Genomic DNA, 25,776 nt, shown 5'->3' on the forward strand with positions numbered 1-25,776 from the left:
AAGGAAAGGAAGAGAGGAGATTCCAAATTGGTTGGGTGATTTAAGCCACTGTGTTCAATCAATTAATGTTATTTCATTGCAACATCTGAGCCTACGCAGAATGTTTTTTCCCCATATATTTAAAGGACTCACATGGTTAATCAGCCATGATTTTCAGGTATGAAAATTATAAAAGCTTGTGGGCACTCTTAATTGAATCCAGTTGTTGTCCTGGAATCACACTGCTTTAATTTCTACTTGTGAATTGTTTTTAATTTGCTAATATATTCATATTTTTTCATTTATTTGTTTTCTCTCAGACTTCAATATTACCTCGTTATGCTGAGGTGAGTTTTCGTATGCCTCAAGCATACAAAATTAGGCCAATTACTGTTTAACTAATTTTGAGTGGTGAATTTCCACCCTGTAATTTACGGTGTCATCGCACAACAGCTTTAAACACTAAACTTGGGCTGGAGTTTCATAGTAATTTTCTAATGAAAATAAATACTAGACACATTGAATGACTGATGCGAATATCAGCAGGAAATATTAATAGCACTGATTTATTTAGTCAGTCAAACGTTAGTGTTTGTGGCAAAAGACCTGTCTGGAAGCAAATCTAAATTTGACGTATGGAGGTACCCATTTGAATGATTGATTGAGGTTCTGATTGTGAAAATTGGCCTTTGGTTATTAGAGCTGATTTTAAACTGAGCTCTAATTTCAATCAAATGATTTAATGAATGACACAGCTCTGGGGAAACCACAGGGGAAGGAGGCAGGGTATAATATAGTCACAAAGCATGGCATTTTACATGTAGTGTACTTTTGTTTCATCTCTGACCCTTATTCAGTATACATTCTTCAGCTTCATGTTTTTGAAATGTGTATGTCTAAGGATGATATTGTTCTTCAGTGTCTGCGCCAAGAAGAGCCTCATATGACCTGAAATTCATTTGTAACAATAATAGTAATAATCAAAATAATAATAATAACTTTAATTCATACTGTATAGGGCCTTTCATGAAACCCAAGGTCGCTTTACAGCAACAACAAAAGAAAACAACACTAAACACGAACAACCAAAATTGCAGGCAAATCCTGCAAGAATAAGTGCAGGTGGTAATGCAACTTATTTTACATGTAATGATGTTGCTAAGTTTGAGTTCAAATAAGGTTTATAATAGCCCGTGTGACATTTTCTGCAGTGAGTATTTTTGCTTTGATAGGTTGTTTCTTACATCAACTCACACAGCCATGGCAGACATGTACACACACATACATACGTATGCTAAGCCAAGGTTTAAAGTCATCGAAAGCAATAAAGAATGATTCACAGAGCTTTACCGAGTCCTTGAGGAGAAGTTGTTCGTGTCCTAAAAGAGCTTTTATAAGTTATAATATAAAGATTAAGGATAAGCTCATTTCCTGCAATAAAAGCAAACCCCAGAGTTATATTTGAAACCATCAATAAAACAAATATAATCCCCAGCTTCCCTTGATATTCCCATCTTTTTACTTTTTAAGAGCAACATATTTTTGTCCTATTTTGTTAATGAGGACGGAGATATACAAGATATGCAGCTTCCTTCTTTGGATCATTTGATTATTTTGGGGCTGATTTTCACATCTGCTGGATGGTCTGAAATACCTTTTATGAATGTTCCTTTATGATCTTTGCACAGTTCACGTACCAACTAGATATTGAACCTACTCTTTTCTAGTTCCAGACAGACTGGCCTGTGTCCAGTGCACATTATACTGTAAACAGCTCCCATGTTTGTAGCCAGGTCCCAGTTTAATCTGAACTGGCTGCAGGTCCTCCCAGTGATATTTCCTTTTAACTTTGAAATATATTTGAGCGTTAATGAAACTATAAATCCACTCACTGTTGTTGGTCCCTGTGTTGGTACCATAGGAGAGGAACACAGCCTTGCAGGCATTTACGTTTCCTTGGACTGATCTCTTTTTTCTGTTATAAAGTAGATGATATTGAACTGAAAATCACATTGAGGGTAGAGGGCAGCTGCCCTACTGGCTGATTATCTCCTAATAAGGATTAAAATATGCTTGCTAATTTGCAACAAAATAGGAGTTATGATTGTTGGCACTGAGAGCATCACGATAATGATATAGCTTATTCTTCATTATCCTGAGTCACTGGGTCATGCCCTGGGGAATAAAATAAAAGTAAAAAACCAAGCCACTGTCCTATTGAAGTTATTCAGCTACGAGTTAAGGTGGAAGCTGAATAAAGTGTATATTGTGTTTGTCTGGCACTGTTGTCATTACTGTGGTGGGAAAGTCAAACAGAATTTTGACAATAAGCTGTTTGGGTTGACCATGGGAAGGGAAGTGAGGTTTTTCAGCCTTATAGTACAAGTCGTGAATAGTTTGATGACAAAGCCTTTAAGAAAAAAAGAAGTTGTCTGGATTTAAAGTGATTAAAGTACTGTATTATCAGCTCTTTGGCTTATGACTATAAATCATTGCACTTTGCAATATATCATTGTAATTGTTGTAATTGTAACCAGATGAAATACATCACTTAGCAAAATATTGAAAACTCATGACTATTGTTCAAGTGAGGTTTTGGCCATGAGATATCCTGTACACACAAAGAAATGTGATAGAAATCTGTGCTGCATCAACCCTTACTCATCTATTTGACTGAACAAATCGAGATTTTTTGTTTGACGAAAAACATTGACTGGAAATAAAAAATGTTACCCCAAACCACAGTTGTCAGTGACCCTGAGTTGTCTCTGCACTAATAATATTCTATCATCAGCACCACTCAGAGAGAGCTCACCACCAAAAATCAACGAGAAAAAAATGAGTGAGCGGGATAAAAAATTGGATTTTGAAGTGTAGGCATGAGATAATTCTTTATTCCCTGTGGAAATCATACCCTTAAATAGCTGTATTTAACTACTGTATACTTCAATTACAAATGAAACACCCGGGGGTGCAAAACTTGAAACATGAACCGAGATAACAAATTTGTGAAAGCTCATTTGGTAAGCATTGCAGGCAAAGGCTCTGTGCACAAAAACAAGCCTAAGTATACACTGACACCCACCCACAAACAGCAAACAGACATAAGGTGTAGTAACACTGGACAGCATGTGAAACCTTGTTGGCAGAGCGGACTGATAATCATACAGGATGTCCAGCCATGCTTCTGTGAATATACTGGGATTACACGATCAGCTCACCCTGATCCCACCTGCTTGTGGAAAAAGCAGACAGTGGGCAGAGCGAAATTGAGGAAAAGATGTAGCGAGCGATAGGAGGGGGGAGATGAAACTGTGCCGCAGAGAGCATATCGGATGAATTCTCCAACCATGGCTGCAGGGTGTTGAAGAAGTGCGAGCTGAATCGGGCACTTTAGTTTCAGCATGTCTCCAGGTATGCCGATACACAAAACCAACAAAAACAAAGAGCACATGTTTTCTCACCACTATCTTGAGCACAGAGCTGAAGATCTTGGTGTCCTCCGTCACGCCGCCTATGTAGAGCTTCCTGGAGAAGACGGGAGGGTGGTCATTCTCATCGTGCACCTCAATAAACACCTTGGCTGTGTTCGCTGCAAAAAGCAAATGGCACAAGTCATCCTTTAGCCATGAATGAGTCAGCATTCAGTAAAGCCAACAAACTACAAACACCTATGCAAGAATGCACAAAATAAAATAAAAATTGGGACACACAAGCCCACAAAGTTTATATCATCACGCCATTAACTGTCCTATATACACATCACTCAAGTCATCCGAGCTCGCATTGATCAAATGTCGCACAGTTTAGCCTCCCAACTGTGATGTCAATATCATTTTTTCATGCCCATCAGTTGGTCCACGACTTCAAAAGAGAGCTTGAAATCATTTCTCAGAATATCTTGTGAGTTAGTCATCACTGAAAGCATCATGGTTTATCAACAAAGCTTTTCCAAGCAGGACACCACGGCTAACCATCACCAATTTTAAATTGAGTGACTTTTTTTTTTTTTTAATTATCCGAGTGCGGTTGTTTTGACCAATTTCGAAAGCAATTTTAGATATTTTGAAATTGAGGCATCATATTCACCAAGCTTTTGAAATCTGACTGATGCTTACTGCAAATAGAAGTGCCGTTCGCTTGCTTGCTTGCTCATTTTGACCAAAGGTAGACTGAGTGAGTTTTGGTTTAACGTCCCTCTATTCATTTAGCAATAATTTCCCACTGCGCTGCGATAAGTACTTGGAGAATGTCTGAAAATGACATGCTGTGAATGGAAACATACTAATTTAGTCCTAACTCAACACTTTCTAATGAAAAATGAGAAGCTATTACGGTGAAGTCGACAACTTCAATTCAGTGATCAAGAGGTTAATTTTGTTTTGATTACAGAAAATATTCTGATTCAATTCAAGCAAAACTGAGTCTGAAGTATGTTGATGCCTTCTCACTGCCCCCATTAAGAAAACAGCTGATCTAATTTGCATTCTGTTTACCAGCCAATTAGTGGTAACACTGAGTGAAATATGGTGACGTGAAATAATAAAAAAGCTTGGCTTCTAAGCCATTATCTGAAATGAGGTATACCTTGCATCATTTGTTTTCTTCATAACATGGTGCACAACAATAAACGGCTCAGACGGTTTCACAGGAAAACATTTTGGGGAATTACATTTTGAAAGGCAATAGAGAATTACAAAAACACCATGAAAGAAACAAAGTAAGGAGGAAGAAACTTTGGTGTTTCAGTGCTAAATTTGCAGGTTAACTAGTCTTTCTCTGCGACTTGAAATATACACCCTGTCCCTTTAAAAAGATAAAACACACATGCGCCGAGTACAAACTAATTTGTCACAGATACGCCGATGCAATACAACACAAAATCCTCCTAACACTGCAGTTTAAGTAAAAGAATATGCAATGTCAAGGACCATTTTTCTTCTGGTGGCATTCAAAAATGGATAGTCGTGTGGCACTAGAGCTAAGGATGCATCAGGGGGATTGGACAAACAAAAAACACAGCACATCAAATTACAGACACAAAAGCTGTAGTGTGAGCCACAGAAGGAGGACTCCAGGGGATGGGTAAGAGGTCTGCAGAGTTTCTCTCTCTTCCCCCCTCTCTCGAAAAAGTGGCTATATTCCATCCTCCAAGTCTCAGGACGAAAAAAAAAACAACAAAAAACACAAACACAGCCTTCTTCTCTCACGTACACACACACAAAGATGCATGAAAAACACAGGGCCATTAAAAAGAGGGATTGCTGCTATAGGGTAGAGTAAGTGCCAATGTGTCGAAGTGAGTAAGTTAATAAGTAAATCTTATCACATGTTTATGAGCATGTCCCTGTGTATATATACTGGCCATGTGCTTTTCTGACGCAGAGCCTGAATGTTAACGCGGCTTAGATAATCTGACATATCAGTCCAGTAATGCTCTGATAATTTAAACTCAATAAAGACTCATTAACGAGAGGAGAGATGTTCCCTGTCATGGAGTCCTGATCTGCATTACAATGCTACACGAGAGGCAAGTGAGAAAAGAAACAGTTTCTCCACAGTCTGACAAGAGGTTGTCAGCCTGAAGATGCCAGTTAACCTCTCCTCCTTGTGTGTGTATGTGTGATATAGAGAGAGACCTCTACTTTACATCTATCAGAGAAGTGACTGTGTGTGTGAGAACTGTGTTGCTGTCAATACTGTAGTAGGCGAGTGACAGAGTGAGGTAAAGTAGGTCTGATTATTCATTGGCGGCTCAGAGGGATTAAGAGTGAGGTATGAATCTTATTTGATATTTGTACTTCATCCATCATTATACAAAACTTTATGTCAGTAAACTGGATCCAAACTATCTAATGATATTCCAGCTGAAGCGTGACCATCAGAGAGTGCAGCCTGAAGGCCTCAGCTTGCTTCAAACAAAGCGCTTGTCGGATGGGTGAGCAGCGTTTGAAACCTCATTGCTGACAGCAGATGCTCTCTGGAACAGACAGTCTGACAATCACGCCCGCTTCACGCAGCAGTGACAGGTATCAGGAAAACCAGTTTCAAGTACCTCCATCAATGTGTGCGTGCATGTGTGTGTGTGTGTGTGTATACACAACTGAGTGCAACATTACAGATGCCTTCGAGGAGAGACTCTCTGAGAGGATGCACTATTATCCAAATTTGTGTTAACTCATTGCATCCAAACTACAAAGACAAAGAGAAGAGACACTGAATTCTTGGAGAGAGTTCAGTTCAGTGAGGCAAGTGGGACGCAGCCAGGAGAAGACTGTGACGTCTGGCTTTTCAGTCCAATCTTCCAGTGTGGCTGCTGCCGGCCGGCATGTTGTAAGAGCTAGTTTCCTGCACACCGAGAGGCCTTGAGAGTGGAAACGCACGGAAACTTCATTAACTGAGAATTGGCTGTGATTAATGTTTTGTCGCCCACCCTCTTTTTGGGGGTGGTCTGCCTAAATTAGAACAAATGGGCTATTTCTTTTTATATGGCCCTTGTGGAAAATTTAGACATAACGATTTTAAGATTTATGATTTTGTTGGGACTGATATTCTGCTCTGAGGGAAGAGACAAATCACATTTTCACAGGTTATTTTTGGTGATTGCCATGATTGAGAGATGAGAACAGTCTCTCTGTACATTTACTGTACTGTATGACATGTTCGTATTCAACCTTTCATGATACCAGGAGTCTAACAGTGGAAGCTTTGCACAGCAGGTGGAACAGAGTGTGGTTCATACATTTCAAAGGGACTGAGTTATTATAAATGTCATATGGGTCAGACAATCTTCTTTCCCACCATGCATTAAAAAAGCAGCTGCTGAGCAGGACATGAGAATTACCCAAATACAACATCTCCCCAGTTCATTGAAAATCAGGTGGATGTTGAGTGGAGTGTAAAAACCGAGCTACCAATCACGCGCTGCAGCAAACCTGCCCCAAGAATACAAAATGGATCAGTGCAGCATAGAAAGGTAACAGTGCAACAAAGCATAAAAGTAGAGCTCAGAGTGCACAGTGCACACTGTGACACAATGTTTTCCTTGTTTTGAACCAGATCGGCAGCCTAACAGTGCAGATAGGACAAACAGATTTAATATGTACACGTGGCAGACTGTACTTTTGATGTGAGTTTAACAGCACGTGATTTTGTAAAAGCATGTCTATGAGGTTCCAGCAAGAGGGCACATTTAATATCTCTGTTCTTTGATATTTTTATTCAGGAGGGCTCCTGTATGGCAGATTTGAGCATGTCATAATCCTCACATACAGTAAGTACAAACATACAATATAAAAAAAAGCTCTATGTAATTGCGGTAAATGTGAAAATAAATATGAAAGATAAAAATAGGATCTGCGCGAATCATAATCTGTCACAGTGAAGGATTATGAAAATATAAAATTCAACACCTGGAATCACATGAAAGATAATAATATCCCGGATTTTCCTTCTATTCAACCTACACATTCACCCGGTTATTTCTTACTTTTCGAAGGCACACGCAGGTTGGACATGACGATCAGCATGGAGTCCGCCTGCACCCGGAGGACGTAGCTGGTCACGTTCTCATAATCCAGGGGTTTAGCTGTGGAGATGACGCCTGTCCTGTTGTTCACCTGAAAATGACCTGGAATCACACATAATCACAGCATGAAACAAACTGAAAAAGAAGCTTACAACACATCTGTGCAGATAAAAAAAACAGAAATGTCTACTGGATGTTAGATATCGGAGGATATTTTATCTTTGGCCAACTGTTCACTTATCACTTATTATGTGCAGAAGTTCTAAACAGAGCTTTTACACTTGCTGCAATCAAGGTGCTAGAAGTGTTGTAAATCTTCACACATGCTATAAAAAACTCTAGATAATAGTATGCTGTAAATGCCAGAACTATCCACAAGTTTCCGAACGTCATCTATGGTCAAAACCGGAAGCCGGTTTTGCCGGTTTGGTGGAATGGCACGTTTACGTTTCCATGGTTTTCAGTCGTTGTCATAGTTGCGGTAAACGCATGGATCTATTAACGCTGGCTTTTAACACGGATGTCAATTTGTGTGATATCCACTGTTAAAAGCTGGTGTGATGATCCATGCGTTTTACAGACTTTCATTGGGAAAGAAAAAAAAAATACATGCATTTACCGCGACTATCGAAACCATGGAAACCTAAACATAAAATTCCACCGGAAGAGCAAAACCGGCAAAACCGGCTTACGTTTTTGACATTCGGAAAAAGGTGGATAGAGCAGTTGTCAGACTTTAAGGCAATCACACAATAGCAGGATTATAAATTCCAACAGAGGCTGCTCACATTGTCGATTTGAAAACTTTCTTGTAATTGAGTGACTGTTTCAATACAGAACTGACAAGGGGAAATATCCCAGAAACACCTCTGTCTGTTTTTTCCCCTTCCATTAGCATGGGTGGATCCCAACTCCTCTGGCTGTGCAGAAAGGTCATGCTACAGAATGTCTTTGCTTGCCCTGAGAATATTACTGCTGGCAGCTCGAAGGTGGATTTATAAAACTCTTAGTAGGTCTGCCTGCAATTTCCAGGAGCATCTACGGATCCACGTGGAACAGACACAACTCACGGTGAGGGCAGGTAAGGTACACAGTATGTGGAGGGGGCTACACTTTCCTCCTACACTCTTCAGCTGCACAGATAAGTCTCCTCCTCTTACGCTTAAAGACCGGAGCTAACCTCACACCTGTCAGGTGTTCTCCCTCTCCCAGGGTGTAATTATACTCTTCAAACTTTCCCCAAGTGTGAAAAGCAGTGACAAGTGTGCAGAAAGTGGGCTCTCTAGTTCTAGGCAAAGACAGGACAAACAGCACCGGGGGCTACAAAGTGCATCACGCTATTTTCTAAATAATCTTGGATCTTTTTTTAGGAGTTTCAGTCTTTAATTAGATTCTACACATTTTGATGTTTGTTGTTTTCTTTACTGGAAATCTGGTTTGTGGACATCTGCTGTTGTCAAGAGAAATGGCTTTGTGCACACTGACAAAAGTGCCTTTGCAGAAAAATAAACAAAAAGCATTGAGAAGCAGGCTTTGTATTTCAAACGCAAGGTCTGTGTCAGAATTTGAGTGAAAAGTGCACTTGGCAGGTAAGGTTGGGAAACATAATATATATTGCATTTCACACAAAAAAACATTCACTCGTAGGCTGCTTTGATATGATCTGTAGCATGTACCTAGTTCGTTTCCTGCCACGATTGAGTAAAAGATAGTTTGATTGATAGCAGCAGCCAGAATGGTTCCCACTGGTGTGCCGAATGGAGCCAGCTCACTAACCGGAGGAAACCTGGAAAGACAGAACACAAATTATAAGACACATGGCATTAGGACTCGAGGGATCAATGAACATGCCTGAACCAGTGACAGATCAAGATCAACACCACAGGCACTGTAGAAAATACAGTGCAAAGGTTTTCATAAAAGGCTACAGTTTATTTTCATTAAAAAAATCTGAACTTATTCACTTCTAAATGATTTAGTCAGGATTGAGTTCAATTATTTAATTATCAATTAATGCACAGAATAGTATCAGTACACAGTGGGTATAATTCCCTGTGACTGTGTAAACATTGGACCAGCAAAATCATCTTTAATAATTTACAACATCTTGGAGAGAACTATCTGCCAGAGGCGTTGGTTTTGACCAGCAATAAGGTTAAATGCTGCAGTTCTGTATATTACATTCTTTTATTATTATCTTTTATTTTGGCATCTGCAAAATATTCCCTCTTCCCGTCTTTTCTTTTTAGAAAAATGCTGTTTGAGTGAGTCTCACTAGGTGTGTACTTTTCAAATCTGCTTTGAATCAGAAATAGGTTGAACAATATTAAAAATGTATACACAAAGAAACTGTTAAACAACAGCCATTTTTTATTCCATTTCCGTTGTTTTGCTTTTAATTCTTTAGTCGTTTCTTTCACTAGTTTTACCGCTGACTTCAGTTTTGCTCAAGTCTCCAGATAGTGATTAAGCACATTACTTTTTCCTCCCTGCTAAATGAATAAGTGATTTTTCTCTAAGGGAGCTCAATGTATTTTGGGGGGGGAAAAAAACATGAACTTATAAATAATTTATCTACAACGGTTTGGACTGATGCCAGTAACTTAGTAGCGAGGATAGGAACACTCACAATCTGGTTATGGTGGTGGAGGATATCAGCAAAGGTTATGATGGCTTTGTATGCGAGTGCGGTGGTGTGGGGTGAGAATGCAGAGCTCTCAGTTTCTACTTTCTACTTTTAACTATGGTCACAAGCTTTGGGCAGTGACTGCAAGAATGAGACTGAAGATTCAAGCAGCTGAGATGAGGTTTCTCTGCAGGGTGGCTGAACTCTCTCTGTGTGATAAAGGAAGGAGTTCAGTGATTCAAGAGAACCTCTGTATTGAGCTGCTGCTCCTTTATATTGAAGGGAACCGGCTGAGGTTGTTTGGGCTCTTACAGTGAAGACGCTTCCTGAATACCTCCTTCTTGGGGAGGTATTTTGGAAACTAACCGGAGACCCTGGGGCAGATATATTATGGGCAAATTAGATATTTCAGCTTCCTGTGAGTACTTAAGAATCACTTGTGGGAAGTAGAGGAATGCACTGGGGGTAAAGCATGTTTAGGCTCCTCTGCTGATCCTGTCACTGCTGAGACCCTGACCAGGAAAAGCTGCCTAAAACTAGATTATATAGCAAAATGGATAAACACTTTAAAAATGCTGATTTCTTTCCAGTGTCGGGGTAGTGAGAGTTTAAATCCACAAATAATTTGACATTGACTTATTTATTCATTGAGCAAGTTTTAAAAACTAATAGCCAAGGCAAGGTTATCACAACAAATGCAACATGAATTGGTCTATTGAGAGATTTGAGTGTTGTTTTTTTTAACCTTGATAAGCATGACTGTGTAACAGCTAATGACTATACTTGACTATCAGACAAACAAGTGTGTAATCATATCCAGCAGATATGATTGTCACCACTCTCCACAGAAATTACAGCTGCCATAAATAGCAGGGAATCCTGTCTTGGCGCTTTGCCGGCGAGGGATTATTTAAGTTGATAGCATCATCTCACTCTGACACCCTCTTGTGTTGTGACTGCTTTCTTGCTTATTCTCTCATCTCTGCATAGAACATGTGTATGTGTGTGCGCGGTGTTTATGCACGGCGGTACACCTTCTTCTGCAGTTTTCATTTAAAAGTTAAAACTTTATTCACAGCAGTAGCAAGGAATTTTCGACAGCGTTGTGGGAGTAATACTGTGACAGTAACTCTATTATTAAGTCAATGTCAGTGTTTCAGGGGAGATTTGGGAGTAGACACTATCTTGCCAGCCCAGTTATACACATAGACTGGCGGCGATTAGACGCCTCCAGTCCATGTTTTTGCTGACCCCTCCGTTCCAATACATTTTACTACATGAATAATAAAATTATCCAACGAATGAAAATGTGGTCATTCTAAGTTTTCCCTCAGGGGCTGATTGTTATTTTATAGACTCAGGGAGACTCAACCAATTTCCCTGGGTGAAGATAAAGAGAAGGAGGAACTTCATTCACACAGAAACAAAGAAGTGTGTTGTACTTGCTGAAAGTATACAGCTGTTGAGACAATAAATGATGCTGTCTTTGTTGCTCACTGGAGGAAAACAAACACTCACTGACTTTCTGGACAGTCGGCAGGTATAACAGTCACTATACAATATGTGTTTACCTCTGGCAACGTTTCAGAGGCAAACAAAGGTGCAAAACAGTGCGCAGTTGAAGGACGGCGAGTAAAAAAGACCCATCTATCCATCCTGAAGGAAACAGTTACTGTCTCAGGAGAAAAACAATCCCTAAGGACATCTCGAGTTGAGAATAATCCTGGGAAATGCATGCCATTCTCCTGGACCGGGGATGATATACTGTGGCATACAGTTCTGAGAGATAATGCTGGTGAGTGCACACTGCGGTGAAATGACTATAGGGTGAGTCCCCACAAAGCCTTTCACGAAAAATACAGTGCAATTATTGACATGAGAATAATGTACTGTTTGGATAATATTAAATGACTTCTGTTCAGTTTCCCTCTAGGTGCACTGTTGGGTTGTCACTGAATAATTGCAGTGTCCGTGACATCCAGGAGCAACCATGCTCCACGGCGTTGGAAACCAATTTATTAATGTGGCCTTCACATAAGAAGATTACCTGTTTGGCTCAGAAACAGGCCGACAAAAACACAGAGGCAACCCCCCCCCCTCCCCTCCCCAACACAACGGGCACAGTGAGGTGCAGCAGAGCCCAACATGTGACTCTGTATCAGTCACATAAAACCTTCCATTCACTGCAACCGAGGGTGACACAGTAGTTGCCACTTAATGTATGCACTTTCTCTTTTAATACCCTTTTCAGCAGTCTGTCGTCTGTTCTGGAGATCAGCAGCCCAGGAGTGGGGGGTGTTATTGGCCAGATGACACCATTTTCAACACACATTAACATTAACTCTCTTGCTGCTAAGTGGCTGTGGTTGAAGCTAATACAAGTTACACACCATCTCTGTTTATGATACAGGTTTTTAAGAGCTTATTCAACTGGTGTCTGACTATTCAATGCAGGCAGTCAGAAGGTTAAGTAGCTGCTGTGTAGACCTCTGCTCAGGTTAGGGTTTAAGTGGCTGCTGTGATAATCTGATAAAAAGAAAAATGTATCTGGATGGATGACGTGAACACTCCGATAAATGTTAACAGAATTGTTTCTACTGTCTGATGTAATCCATTTTGAAGGCCTAATATCAATCAACTATTAAATCTGAATGCCACATAGTGTCAGCCTCGTGTGTAACCCCTAAGTTTCCAGATTCTAAGAGTTACTCTAGACCTAAAAATCTATTGGCTCCTTATTGTGGAGTCTGAGTGATGCTGATGTGGAGACAAGCACCAAAAGCCTGAGATGTGTTTTATAGACCCTCAAGCTGAGGCAAGATTGTTCATAAATACTTATTTTTGAGGTGCCACACCCAGCAGATATTATGACTTAAGCCAATGAAACTGTGCATTAAGTAACATTTGTGTATCGATACAAAGCATCTGTTTTTTTGTGGTATCTTGTGGTAAAGCTAGTTGTATCACAGTAGACAAAACAACTGGAAAATAGGAACAGTACATAAAAAACAGCACTGTACTATTGTGATACAGAGGTTAGTGACATGAAGCCAAATGCTAAAAATGTTTTTCTAATGACTAATAGGAGAGCTAGTCACGTGGGAGTATTGGACAGAGACCTGCATAGAGACCCTGAGGGAGTTGGTGAAGTGAGCAACTGAATTGTACAAGCTGCCATGCTAAAATATGCCAATAAATATGTGACACAAATTCTCTTAAATCACTTGCACTGATCTTGTCCCTCGAGAACGTCTCTTCATGTGAGTGGTTCTCACATGAAGCCCTCTGACTCCCGGGGGATTCGGAGGCTTTTTTCCAACGATTTCAAAACATTCAGTGTTCTTGCAGCACTCATTTACTGACTATTTTTTTCAGTGTTCAGCTGCTGCTCTGGTAAAACTCTGGTCCAGAGAAGACCTGGATAACCTGTGCTGACCGCAGTCATAGCTTTTTTTCTCAGGTTGTTCTTTGACTGTGAGTGGGGGATGAAGAGCTGTGCAGACCTAGTATGGGCCTGCATGGCGTGATTGCCAGAAAGAGGCAGAGCTGACATGTTATCACTTCCCTACAAAGTGGCTCCGCCTGAGGGTTGTAAGCTGCTGAGAAATGCCAAGGGGGTGTGGAGGTGTATGAAGTGTGCAGATTAGAGAAAAGGTGTATCCACGTGTAGACACAGAGGATGACAGGAAGGTGAGATGCAGTAGATAAAGCAGATTGAAGGACACATAAACAGGAACATGTACTGCGGGCAGATAAGAGCATAAGGGGAATGTTGAGCACAAGCACTCCAATAATATCTGATACATAAGTGGGGCATGTATGATCTCTTACATTGAAACTTGGAGAGAGTAAATAAGTTGTGTATGCAACAGTCAAGTAGTAGGTGAATTCAAAGAGTCAATTATGCATAATGCAATACCATGTACTACTGAGCTGGGCCAAAGCCACTTTTAATTCCTTTCATATTCAGATGAGAAAAATCCCATCCAAACAGTGAGAGAGGGAGGGAGAGAGAGAGAGAGAGAGAGAGAAAGAGAGAGAGAAAGTGGAAGATGCTGACATGTCTACAGGCAGCAGCAGAGTCCTGGTGTCAACATGAGAGACGGCGAATGACACGCCACTGAAAAGCGCAGGCGGCACACAGGTGTCAGCGAGCACTCTGCCCCAGGGCCAATGGTGGAGTGATGCTTACGAGACAAGGCAGAGGTGTATAAACCTTGTCGCGCGCCACAGGGGCCACGCCGACTAGCTTTCCACCTTGCTCTTCCTCTCTGTTCATGCATTGCATCACAGACTGAACAAGCAGCGATGGACATCCTGGGCAACGCAAGGAGTGACCTCCCTCCAGTGCAAGTCTCTGGTGGATATATAGATGGAGTTCTGCATGGAGATCTTGAACAGCCACAAAGGCAGACACAAGTCAAAAATCAACAAAAAAAAGATGCTGTGTGAGTGCCCATAAATACAGACTTGCAGCTCATTTCTGCTCGACTGCTGATTGTAGCGTTGCGCTGCTCATTTTGTTCAGCAATTATGAATCAGCCCTAATTCGATGACTGTTGAGGTGGATATGTGCTTGAGAGTTTGTTAGTTAGCTGTTATGTCACCCTGGTGTTAACTTGTTTGTTCCTGCCTGGAAGCAAATTCAGGGAGCGATAAACAGAGACTCGTCTGACTCCAACTAAATTACACATACGGAATGCATTTGAGCTCCTCCTCGTGTACAAGCAGACAAGTAGGAAAAACACCGCTGTGAATCCACAGCTCGCGCTCTCCATTAAGAACACAGTTCTAAGTGATTCTGACAACTAAGCCAAAGTCTGCTCAGTGACACAGAACACTTTACACAGGGAATTCACTCCAAATTGCATTACAGTACTGTATTTAACATTCAAAATGACTGGCTGAATACCTGAATATTGTATTTAATCACAACAGCCCAGTTCTTCATCATCTACCAGTTCAGACTTATTTAAATAACCTAAGCATGGACTGTATAGGCTCTTTCAAAGACGTTTGAGAACGACTGCTTTTCATACCATACAATAGGGCCCGTAAAAGAAATGCACTGAATGTCATTCAATGTATTTTGCCTTTTCAAACATCGTAGCACATTGAAATCAAAGTTCATGCTGAGATAAAGAGCGCAGCACTACCCATTTAATGTAATACTATTTAAGTTTGAGCTGCACTGCGTTATTGACTGAAGGGTGAACTTTAAAGACTATGGGTTATGTTTGGCAAGACCGCAGAGAGATGGAGAAGTGGAGGGGGGAAAGGTAAACGAAAAACAGATAAAAAAGGGCTATTATGTGATCCTGAAAAAATAGCTTAGATATTCAAAAGGTTTTGGGATATAATGCATGGTCTGACAGCCAGGGTATTGCAAAGCTATTTCATTTGGCAGGAGTCAATTCTATGCCTAGAATGAGCAATATACTATACTGCCATTGTGCATAACTGTGACTGTGCACTAGACACCTGCAATCCCACAGTCTCGTAACAGTTACTGCATTAATGTTGTCTGTCAGAAAGTGCAGCTTAAATTGCATTAACACATCATAAGAGATGCAGGGGCACACGAGAGCTCTGTGCTATACCCACTAAAATAAAAACCAATTTTTTAAAATCAAATACTGCAACTGCAGTGCTATACAGTGTTAAGTGAGATGGTAGGTGAGAAAATCGGATCCCACAGTATTCTGCATTTTCATTTGTTACATAATGCATATATAGATGTTTTGAGAATGTACACTTTAAAACAGCACAGCAAGTCTTTTCACACAAAAAACTAAAGTTGAAATCCATCCAGCGTGAGGTCTGCGGGTAATCCCAAGGAAACAGGGAAATTGTTTCTGGAAAGACATGCTGCTGCCATGTTCTTCAAATGTTGGTTCTGGATGAACAAAAATGTAAAGTGGGGTGGTATCTCAACTCAAAACCACGGAACATTAAACCAGTGCTAACTGCACGGCCAGACACCACTGGGGAAAGTTGTCTTTTTTTGTGCCTCAGGCAGCCTCAACCTCTAACTATAAACATTCAGGAGGAAAAACATGACAGGTGGTGAAGACAGAATATATTATCCATATGCATAGGTATTCAGAATATTTTACCTTCCTTGGATCAAATCCTTGATACTGGCACAATAAAGATGCTCTGAAGCTTGACATATAATATTTTTTACTAACAAATGTCACTGCTGAGACGCCCCCTCCCCCTCAATTATCTTTGGTCTTCATGCACTTTAACATTTATTGTGGTGACCTTCTCTAAATTGTGGACTGATTGTGACAATAAAATGGGGACACTCAATTAAAGGAACATGGAGCTATTTCTGACTGCTGGAGGGCAGAATGTCGATTCCAAAACCAAGGTTTGGTCCTCCAGCTCCTAATTAACAAGTCTCAAGTCTCAGTGTCAAGTGAGCGAGGGTGTTGGGTCAGTGGGAGGTGAAGGGATTCAAATATATATCAAAACATTGCAGACGGTGTTCAGATAAAAATATTACTCCCTCCATCATTGGCATGTTGCCATGACCTCTGTGTTTATGTTTTGATGGTTGGAGGAACATGCTTACTTCCTATTTAAAAACACATACACCCTGTGATAAGGGCATAGAAGAGCAATAACATAGATAGAAGAAAAGTAAGAAAAATATAGGCCGGTGCATATTCTCATTTGCCCAGGTCACAGTATTTCAAAGGAGGTTAAAGCAGATATCAGCTTCACGGCCGTTTCGGCTAATGCTGCGTTCAAGGCAGGCTTTTGAAACCGTAAGTTACAGCTTCAAGTCACAACTACGACTTGGTAGCGTTCCAGGTAACCCGTAGCTCGTGTTTTTACCATCCTGTTGTCTGTGAAAGTTCCCTATAACGGCCACTCGTAACTTCCGACCCGTGAACTCGTACCAGATCGAACTGGTATGACTTCACAGGAAGGAAAAACACAAAGTACGAGTTTCTTTGAACGCACCATGAGTTAGCAGCCCCCGCCCTTGTCAGGCATCAATTGGTCCTCGTGCTACGTCACCACATTCACGCGCATCCCTTGGCTGCACACACAGCCCTTCATGCCGTTCTCTCTCCTCATTGGATAACACTTGTATCCCACAAGGAAAATTTTCTCCTCGGGTTACAGCAGAGCAGAGTGACGGAGAGACTCGTGTTTAGGCTGAAATACTTCATGTAAGTGATTGCTGACGGAAAATAGGACTATTTAGGACTTATATTAACAAAAACATTCCACTGATATCTGCTTTAAATCGAAAGCAACTGGACTTAGTTATTTGTCTAGGAAGACGTTTCACCTCTCATCCTGAACTGATGAAGCCTCTTGGATGAGAGGTGAAACGTCTTCCTAGACAAATAACTAAGTCCAGTTGCTTTTGATTTAACCTCCTTTGAAATAAGAAAAATATACACGTTATTTGAAACTATGTACATACAGTACGTATGTTCGCTCAGCACTGTGTCACATCTTATCAACCAGGAGAAGTTCACAGCTGAGCTGCAGGCAGAGAAGGAGAAGAACCTGAAATTTAGGGCTTCATACCAAGAAGGCACCCAGAATTATGAGACTGCTGAAGTCCTCAGCATCGGGCTGCAGGTCGGGCAGTGTCAACTGGAGGAAGAACTGAAGGCTCACATTATCAATGTCAGAGAACCTGCTCCTGGAGAAAGGATGATGAAAGAAGGATGAAAGAAGATGGAGATCGACACCCTCCAACACAAGATGGCCTAAGAGCTCAGCCTTGCCCAACAAAAAACCTGAGCAGGAGCTGGTTCTGAAGAAAGAGGAGGAGCAGCAGAAAACCCTCCTCAACAAGCAGTTCTCACTCAGCTGAAATCTCAACAGAAACCACAAGGACAAGAGCATGGTTCTCTGGACAGTTTCATACCAATACACCCAGGGGTATAAGACTGAAGACCTCTGTGCCAGACGAGCAATGGATGCTCAGCCACAGTGTCAGAGAACATAACGTATTCCAGGGAGACATGACATGAGAGCTGAGATGGACGGACGCCCTCCGACACCAGATGGCTGAGGAGTTCAGTCTCAACAAAGAACATCAGGAGCGGGAGCTATTTCTAAGGAGAGAACTGCAAGATCTGACAACTCAGCTGAGCAATCAGCTCTCACTCAACCGTGAGCTGACCAGGGAGCTCCAGGCTAAGGGTAAATAACACCAGCCTCCTCAAGAGAGGATCACCAGCCAGGAGACCCAGCAGCCTTAGCAGAATCTACAGATCAACCAGGAAACCATCCAGAGCAGCAGGAGGAGCCTGCAGATCAGACCCTGACTACCAGATTGCAGAGAAGGTCAGCTGGGAAGAGAGACCTCCATATCCTGGGATAAAGGAATCTTCAGAGTTAGAGGAACACCAGGAAACCCTCATCAAATGGTCTCACTTTCTATTTTACAACATGGCAGACTGATGTATGTCTGACATAACACCAATTGTTAAATGTCTTTCTTTCTTTCTTTAATTATTTCTTCCCTTATCAATGATAAACATACAGTAGATCTGGTAACAATCTGGATGATGTATTTCATCTATATACTGTTGTTCTTTTAAAGTTTTTAAAAATACCTTTTTATCAATAGTCTCTTATAGTCAGGATCAAGCATTGAAATAAAGCTGTTTTTTTATTTTGTACATTTTATCCTTCGCTTAAGTTAAAATTCCCTATGACGTCCTGGCATCTTTGTTCGTGTGAGAGAGACAAAAAAAAAAAAACAGCACTAATTCTAAACTGAGTGCTGAATTTAAAAATTAAAACACTCGAGGGGAAAAAATGTAATAAGACAGAAGTCAGATATTGTATTTTTGAAACATGTGTTGATAACTATAACTAAAATTTATATCCTCACAAAAGAAGTTATATTTCGTGCTAAACACTCTACATTAATAAACACTTTCAATTTCTTCATTTATATATTATTTCCACTTGGCAGTGTATTGTAAGACAACACAATGGCCCTGTTAATAAGGAGATGTGAGCAGTCACAAATCATTCTGCATCAAACGCTGATCTAAACATAGAATTTGTCAGTTTATTGCGCAGTGTAGGCATGTCCTTCCAGCTCCCCAGGATTGCGCAGCTTATGCTAAATATGAAACCCCTGAGGCTGGCAAACACATTATCGCATGCCGTTTCAATTCAAAACTATACTACATATTATTTTTATACCAACTGCAGCTTTCTCAGATTTCCCAATTCATGTAAACTAAATTTAACACTATGAGATATTAGCACATGTTTATGAGGTGCTGACTCACACTTGCTAAGAGGATTTCGCCATAAACTGCTCCGGTGCTAACAAACACCTCCGAAATTCTAACACCTTTGACATGAAGTAAAGCTTAACCAAGTATTCACATTAAACTATCATGTTCTATAAAACAAGAAGAAAAAATACACAACCCCTGGTCTGATTATGTTCCTCCCTGAGCTATTCCTCTGATCACTTATCTTGCCTCACCAGACCCAGATTCTGTTTGTATTCACAGTGAGCCATTTTTTTCTGGATTCCACAAGAAAGAAAGGGGCTTCAATCAAAAATATCTTCTGGAAGGTAAGATGGAAAACATTAGTGAGGCTGCAGAAACAACATTTACTGTGCAACCAGACATGGCGTGCCGGCTTAGCCCTGTCAGTCCACAGGATATCAATTCACATATCATCCACTGGGTCATTTAGCGCACGGGAGGAGATCTGGCCAGTGAATGTTTTGGACGCTGGCGGATGCTGGTGTTGTCCGGTCATTGAGGCTTGCAATATGATATCACGCACTGCCATGGAGGTACTGATGCCATTCTGGATGTTTTATTGTGAAATTATTGTCACTGCCCAAATGATCTATTCTACCACACCAACACCCAGAGACCTCACACACAGAAAGACATCTATATCTCTCTCTGGTAAAGGACCACATAAACTGTTTCATGTGAGCGCTCAGTCACGTGACGTCTCTTATCGCCATGTTCACATCAAAATAGGAGAGCTTCCAATTTAAACAACTTGCAAACGTTCACATTATCATGACTGTTGTATGATTACAGAGATAAACCGAGGCTTAAAAAATTATTACCGTAATCCATGTCTTTAGCCTATGTCTTATTTATTTCTATTAATTCAACTGGTGGCTTTCAGCTAGTGTGTATCACTGTATGTCATGTCATGTGTGTTTTGTTTTCAGGCACTTCCATAGAATCCACTTCCAAGAGTTTCCAAGTTTATAAAATATAAATTCTTCTTTTGAATTGTATGGAGTATAAGCAACATTGTAGATTAAACTGAGAAACTTAACAGTTTCTTCCTTTAATTCAGTGTGTTTTCTTGTCTCCCCTGTTGTTCTCATTGTCTGGACAGTCAGGTATAAATGTTTTCTTTTTGTCTCTGTCAGGCAGCCATCTCACTGTGTGTTCATTACTCAGACATGCATTGCAGCTCAATTTCTGATTTTGGACCACAGTTCATGGGAGGCTGAATTATTTGCACCGTTAACTGTTAAATATGCTCATATTCCAATGAACTTCTGTGATAGTCATAAATATTGAAATTGCACTTGTCTCTCACATTCCCTGCGCTGTGCTTCTTATCACCCCTTGTTCTGTTAAAAGTAGGGAAATTATACAGGAAAAACAACTTGGCTGTCACAAAAATTAAGCCACGGGGACGGCAGGAACGTCAAATGTAAGAGGAGTACTTTCATTTGTACTGAAGCTTACACGACATCTCATGCAATAATGTCCTCCTTCACTATCATTCTCAGTAATAAAAGCATTATGTGACAGCTGACCCTTCTAGCTTGAAATAGCTGAACAAACACCTCAGAAAGCTAAATAAAAACAACCTAATTATGAGGCACCGCACACTGGTGTAGAGGAGTTTGCTTCCACATAAATCTAAACTTTTTTTTTTGCAACTACCGATACTGATCTGTAGAGTTACAGCATGCCTTTAATGATAGGCCATGCTGCTTTTCTTCCCTGGCTTTCAGCATCGACCTTTAGCTGATATTTGGGACATGTGCAATGAGTGTGACTTGGCATCTGTTAGACAGACAAGTGATGCCTGCCTACTTAGCAGAGACATGTGAAAGGTCAGTGTGCTCCTGGTGCTTAGAGGTTCAAGGCTCGAGGCGTCAGATTCAAACCTGTGGCTGAAAATCAATTATGCCCTTCAGAGGTACAACAGACCTCCACAGCGTGTAGCTGTTTAGAGGAAGGAATGGCAGGATAGAGAGAAAGATGGATGCATAGAAATTGAGAGGGTTGCGGGTTGCTTTTCTAAGTGTAGATTAGCAGTGAGGCATGACGACAGTGTGTGGGAGAGCACACTGTACGGTTTACAGCTAACCCTTTAAATGCCTGGCAATGAGCATCGATGACTAGGTTGTGACGACCTCTATCACTTGTGTACGCGTCTGGGAAAACAACAGTTGCAAGAAGGCTGCCAATAAAAGAGTTACATGCTATGAAAGCATGTCATCTGCCTAATTATGTCAGAATTACAACCTTGTCTGAATTGGAAATGTGACATGTGTGGATTTGTTTTTATAAATAAATATTTTCCTTCAAGATGACAGGAACAGTTGATGGAGGGCCCAGAGCCCTTCTGAAATGAGCAGCAATTGTTTCATGTAATATAATGATAATTGATTAGTGGAAAATGCTTATGAGTTCAGGGCAGCCTGTACCTTTAGCTACAATCTACAGTGAGTCAGACACATTAAACCAGTGGTAACGACGAGTGGACGTCTCCACAAAATGTACACATGAAGGCTCTATGGTCCATAAACGTCAAGAAATGGAAGAAATAATAAAATGTACAAAATGCTCCATTAAGAGGTGGTTGAGTTTATGCGTACGCTATGAACATGTGTGTGTGTGTGTTTTTTCACACTCACTCTGTTATTTAGCATACTGTCACCGGTTATGCAATTAGTGGGGCCGCATGTGTAAATAGCGACATGTTGATTGTAGTAATACTCATTGTTGATACAGATTATTATGCTTGAGTATAACATATGCTAACAGTATAAAAGCTTGGCTTAATAATGGGATGCACTGCTTCCCACAGCATTGCACAACTGCTTATTTATGCAACAGGTATGGCACAACATCTGCTGTCTGCAACTAATGTATTGCTGGGAAGGGAGAAAAATAATGATAGTGGGATATTCACATCAGTTTGTAAAAACACTAAGTATGATAAGATGTTGCAGATGGAACAAGCATTATAAGAGTCCATCAGGTTTTCTTTAAATTTGCTAACATATCTCTTCTACAAAAACAAAGATGTTAATATGTAAATATGGACACAAGCATACCGTGGTATGTTTTGAGATGACTAGTGGACTCGAAACAAAGAACCACTTGGGCACGTGGATGCCTTACACCAATCAAGTTATATTGAGAAAATCTGAGTGGTGTCACAGGCACATAGAAAAACAGTTAGTCACAATAAAGACAGGATTTCTCCCCCTTGCTGAGGAGAAAATGAAGGGCCACTGACTGTACAGCGAGGACAGAAGCACAGGGAAGACAAAGTGAGAGAGAAACTGTCAGAGCGATATAAGCTGAGAGGAAAAACTCAGGGGATGTGGGGGCTTGGGGGGCTGAGAAGAAGAGGATGAGGAGGAGGAGAGCAAAATGACATACTCAGAAGCAGTGAGGCAAAAGTCTCATGTGATTTAGAGTAGATTTAGAAGGGGAAGTGCTGTGGGAGAGATAAGCGGCACGGAAAACTGCTCAGACCACAGGTTTCCAACATCGGGCCAGAGAAGTAGCCTCAGTACAAGAGGGGGGATTCACGTAGTGGGAACATGTTAGATAGCAGCTTACCCTTCCTCGTCTCCAGTCACACACCCAGGGGAAAATAAATATTCATTCCCTTCCCATGTGCCCACTGCTAAAGACTTCCCCAAAGGGTTGTGTCCGTGAATTCCATGTAAAAGAGCTGTTCACAGCGGTTTAATGATAGGGCTCCAAAAACATTTCTTTTTTTATCTAAAACTTAATATCTTTGTACATGAACATTAGCTATAATAAATTAACATATTAAACAGACACAAATGAAATTTTGTTAAAGCAGCTACGAGTTATCAGATACGTGATCACATAAAGTAAACTGCTTATTTATGCATATCATATATACAGTATATACACTGTAGATATATATGGACATAAATATCAGGCACATCTGTCTACCAAGTCAAATGAAGTTTTTCACAAAGATAACAGAGGAATGAGAGGGCAAAGATGAAACAACAACAAAAAAAATCAGACATATTTTGAGTGTGGGAGAGACAGAGAAATATTAAGATGGGAGAAAAAGGCTTTAGAGAACCACGCAAGTACTTTGCTAAAAGTTTTGCCATAGTTGCAGCAGATGATGGAGCTACAAAGGCCATGAAAACTAGTAGAAAATCACTCATCACCTGGCCAAAGATATAGCTCGGACCAACACAGTCCATTACAACAGATCAGAGTTGAGTTGTTGGTAGTTTCAAACAACCTCCCACACACCGTCACTGTACATCATGTCATCCTTTTCCCATGGTCGTATTGCCAATGTGTTTGTCAAAAGATTCAGAGAAACCTGAAATAAGTTCAATATCCACTTTTCTTTAAGTGCCACAAACTTCTGAGAAAAATATAAGGGTTTCCAGTGTGCTGGATGCTTGACTTTATTCAACAACTAGTGCTCACTTCATGCTGGGCAGGTACAGTAGTGTGCACTCAGCTTCTGCAGTATTATATGGGGAGTTGATGAGAGCTTTTAGACTCAATCATACACTGTTCTTGTGGTCTGGAGAACTAAAGTGGTGAGGAAAGAGGCTTAAAGCTGTGTAAAGCTGCTGAGTTGGCTGATATTTCTCCACAGGTTATAGACAACTTTTTCTCACATTGAATCATTTGGTGTGTATTATTGCCACATAGTAATAAAATTATGTTTTTGTGCAATTTCTTATTAACAGAAATTGTTGTGAAATGCATGTTTCTATCCTGCTCAAATCATCTGAAAACTAAGTGGCAACATGCTGCTACAGTAACAACCGTGGTATAAGCCATTTATTTTAGCCAACAATGACTGGGAGCCCCTCATTTCCCTCTGACAGATGGAAGGGACCAACCATAAAGCAGGAGCAGAAATCATTAAGTCAGCCAAAGCCCCCCAGAGTTGTTTTAATTGTGTGCGGTGGAGCTGCAGGCATAGCTTACCTGATGGCTGCTATAACTAACTGCCTTCACCGAGACAGACGAGATCTTCTGTAGACGTTTAGTGAGAGATTTGTGTTCAGAAGGTTCCTCTGGGAGAGGACGACGGGGCGAGACAGAGAGGCAGAGAATGGAGAAACAGTTCATCGCCGAATGAGCAGATTGGACGCTCTCGGCTGGAGAGAGCCTTGTCCAGCAGGAGAGTCTCAAGCACCTGGCTAATGTTTTCATGGCTCATAATTTACACCAGGCCTGCCACTGTGTGCTGTTGGCATTGTCAATGTGACACCCTACAGAGGCCTGCTCCTATGGTCCCAACCTTCATCGTGTGTGTCAGACAGAGCGCTCATTCAACGTCTTAATCAATGGCCTTTCAACAGTGATGCTGCTGTGCGCGCATATCAATCACTGAATAAAGCTGAGCAATGGGGAAAACGTGAGCACACACACAAAGCACTGGATTACAGACCATCAGGACAGGATGTACTCAGTAACCCATCTGTATGAGAAAATACAAACATGCAGACACTTACTCAACCAAGCAAACATTCACAAAAGGCGGTGAGCTGGGCAGAAAAACATGTGCACTGTACCTGTGCACAGACAAAGAGAAACACACCTCAACTGATGTGCTGACAGGTTGGGAATGACTTACTTTCCCTGTCTTGTGTATAAAAGCACATCAATTTCTGTCACAGACGACAGTCTGCCAAGACTCCTTACCTTGACTGACATACGAGCTATAAATCAATCCACTTAAAACAAGCTTTACTTCAGCTCCTAGAAACTGCATGGTGGCAAACTTTGCCATTAGACCTTAAAGCTTCAGTCCAGTGAAAATCTCCCCAACACCGCAGACCAACTGAATGCAGCACAACACAATAGATTGCAAGTGTTCATGTGTGTACCCGCTCATCATGGAAGATTTTTCAAAGCAGCTTCAGTTGGGGCTGTTAATAATCCATGCTTATTTTTAATTATAAATGACTTCTTGTCCTCCTCCTGAGTCATAGTAACACCAGTGCAGTCAAACTCCACCCAGCCCTAACCCAGTACAGCTGTACAGTATATCACATGTGTAGCAGCCAGTCATCTCAAAGCAGTATAGATTATATCCCCCTCAGTTTAACACTCTAAACACTTAATCTTGTCAAAAGAGACTCTTAATGAACTCAGAGGGAAGCCCTTCTGCTTTGCCCTCGGAGAGAAACAAATGTGGTTTACAGCAGTGATGATCTGCAGCATCTACCCTGAAGCGCTAATGCATATTTAAACTCAACACTCATTAATCAGTCATGTGCAGAAAAGAGAGCATGACAAAGACGGAGACGTTGAATCAGAACTGGGGCCATTTCACCGAGTGCTGACAACGAGAGCGCGATGGTGTGGAGATAGCTGTCGTTATTACAAAA

General features: G+C 40.9%; 1 protein-coding gene across 1 annotated transcript in view; it reads right to left on the reverse strand.

Annotated features, from left to right (window-relative positions):
- The window catches only part of LOC310997852 (protocadherin-15-like), a gene marked incomplete at both ends in the record, with an annotated part of 138,561 nt that overhangs the window by 24,775 nt on the left and 88,010 nt on the right, over positions 1-25,776 (reverse strand). Inside the window, 3 exons of the mRNA XM_083987673.1 lie at positions 3,444-3,571; positions 7,469-7,609; positions 9,184-9,293. Of these exons, the coding sequence (XP_083843799.1) occupies positions 3,444-3,571; positions 7,469-7,609; positions 9,184-9,293 (379 nt within the window). The remainder of the gene's footprint in view (positions 1-3,443; positions 3,572-7,468; positions 7,610-9,183; positions 9,294-25,776) is intronic.

The sequence above is a fragment of the Trachurus trachurus genome (genome assembly GCF_905171665.1).
Source record: "Trachurus trachurus genome assembly, chromosome: 15".
NCBI lineage: Eukaryota > Metazoa > Chordata > Actinopteri > Carangiformes > Carangidae > Trachurus > Trachurus trachurus.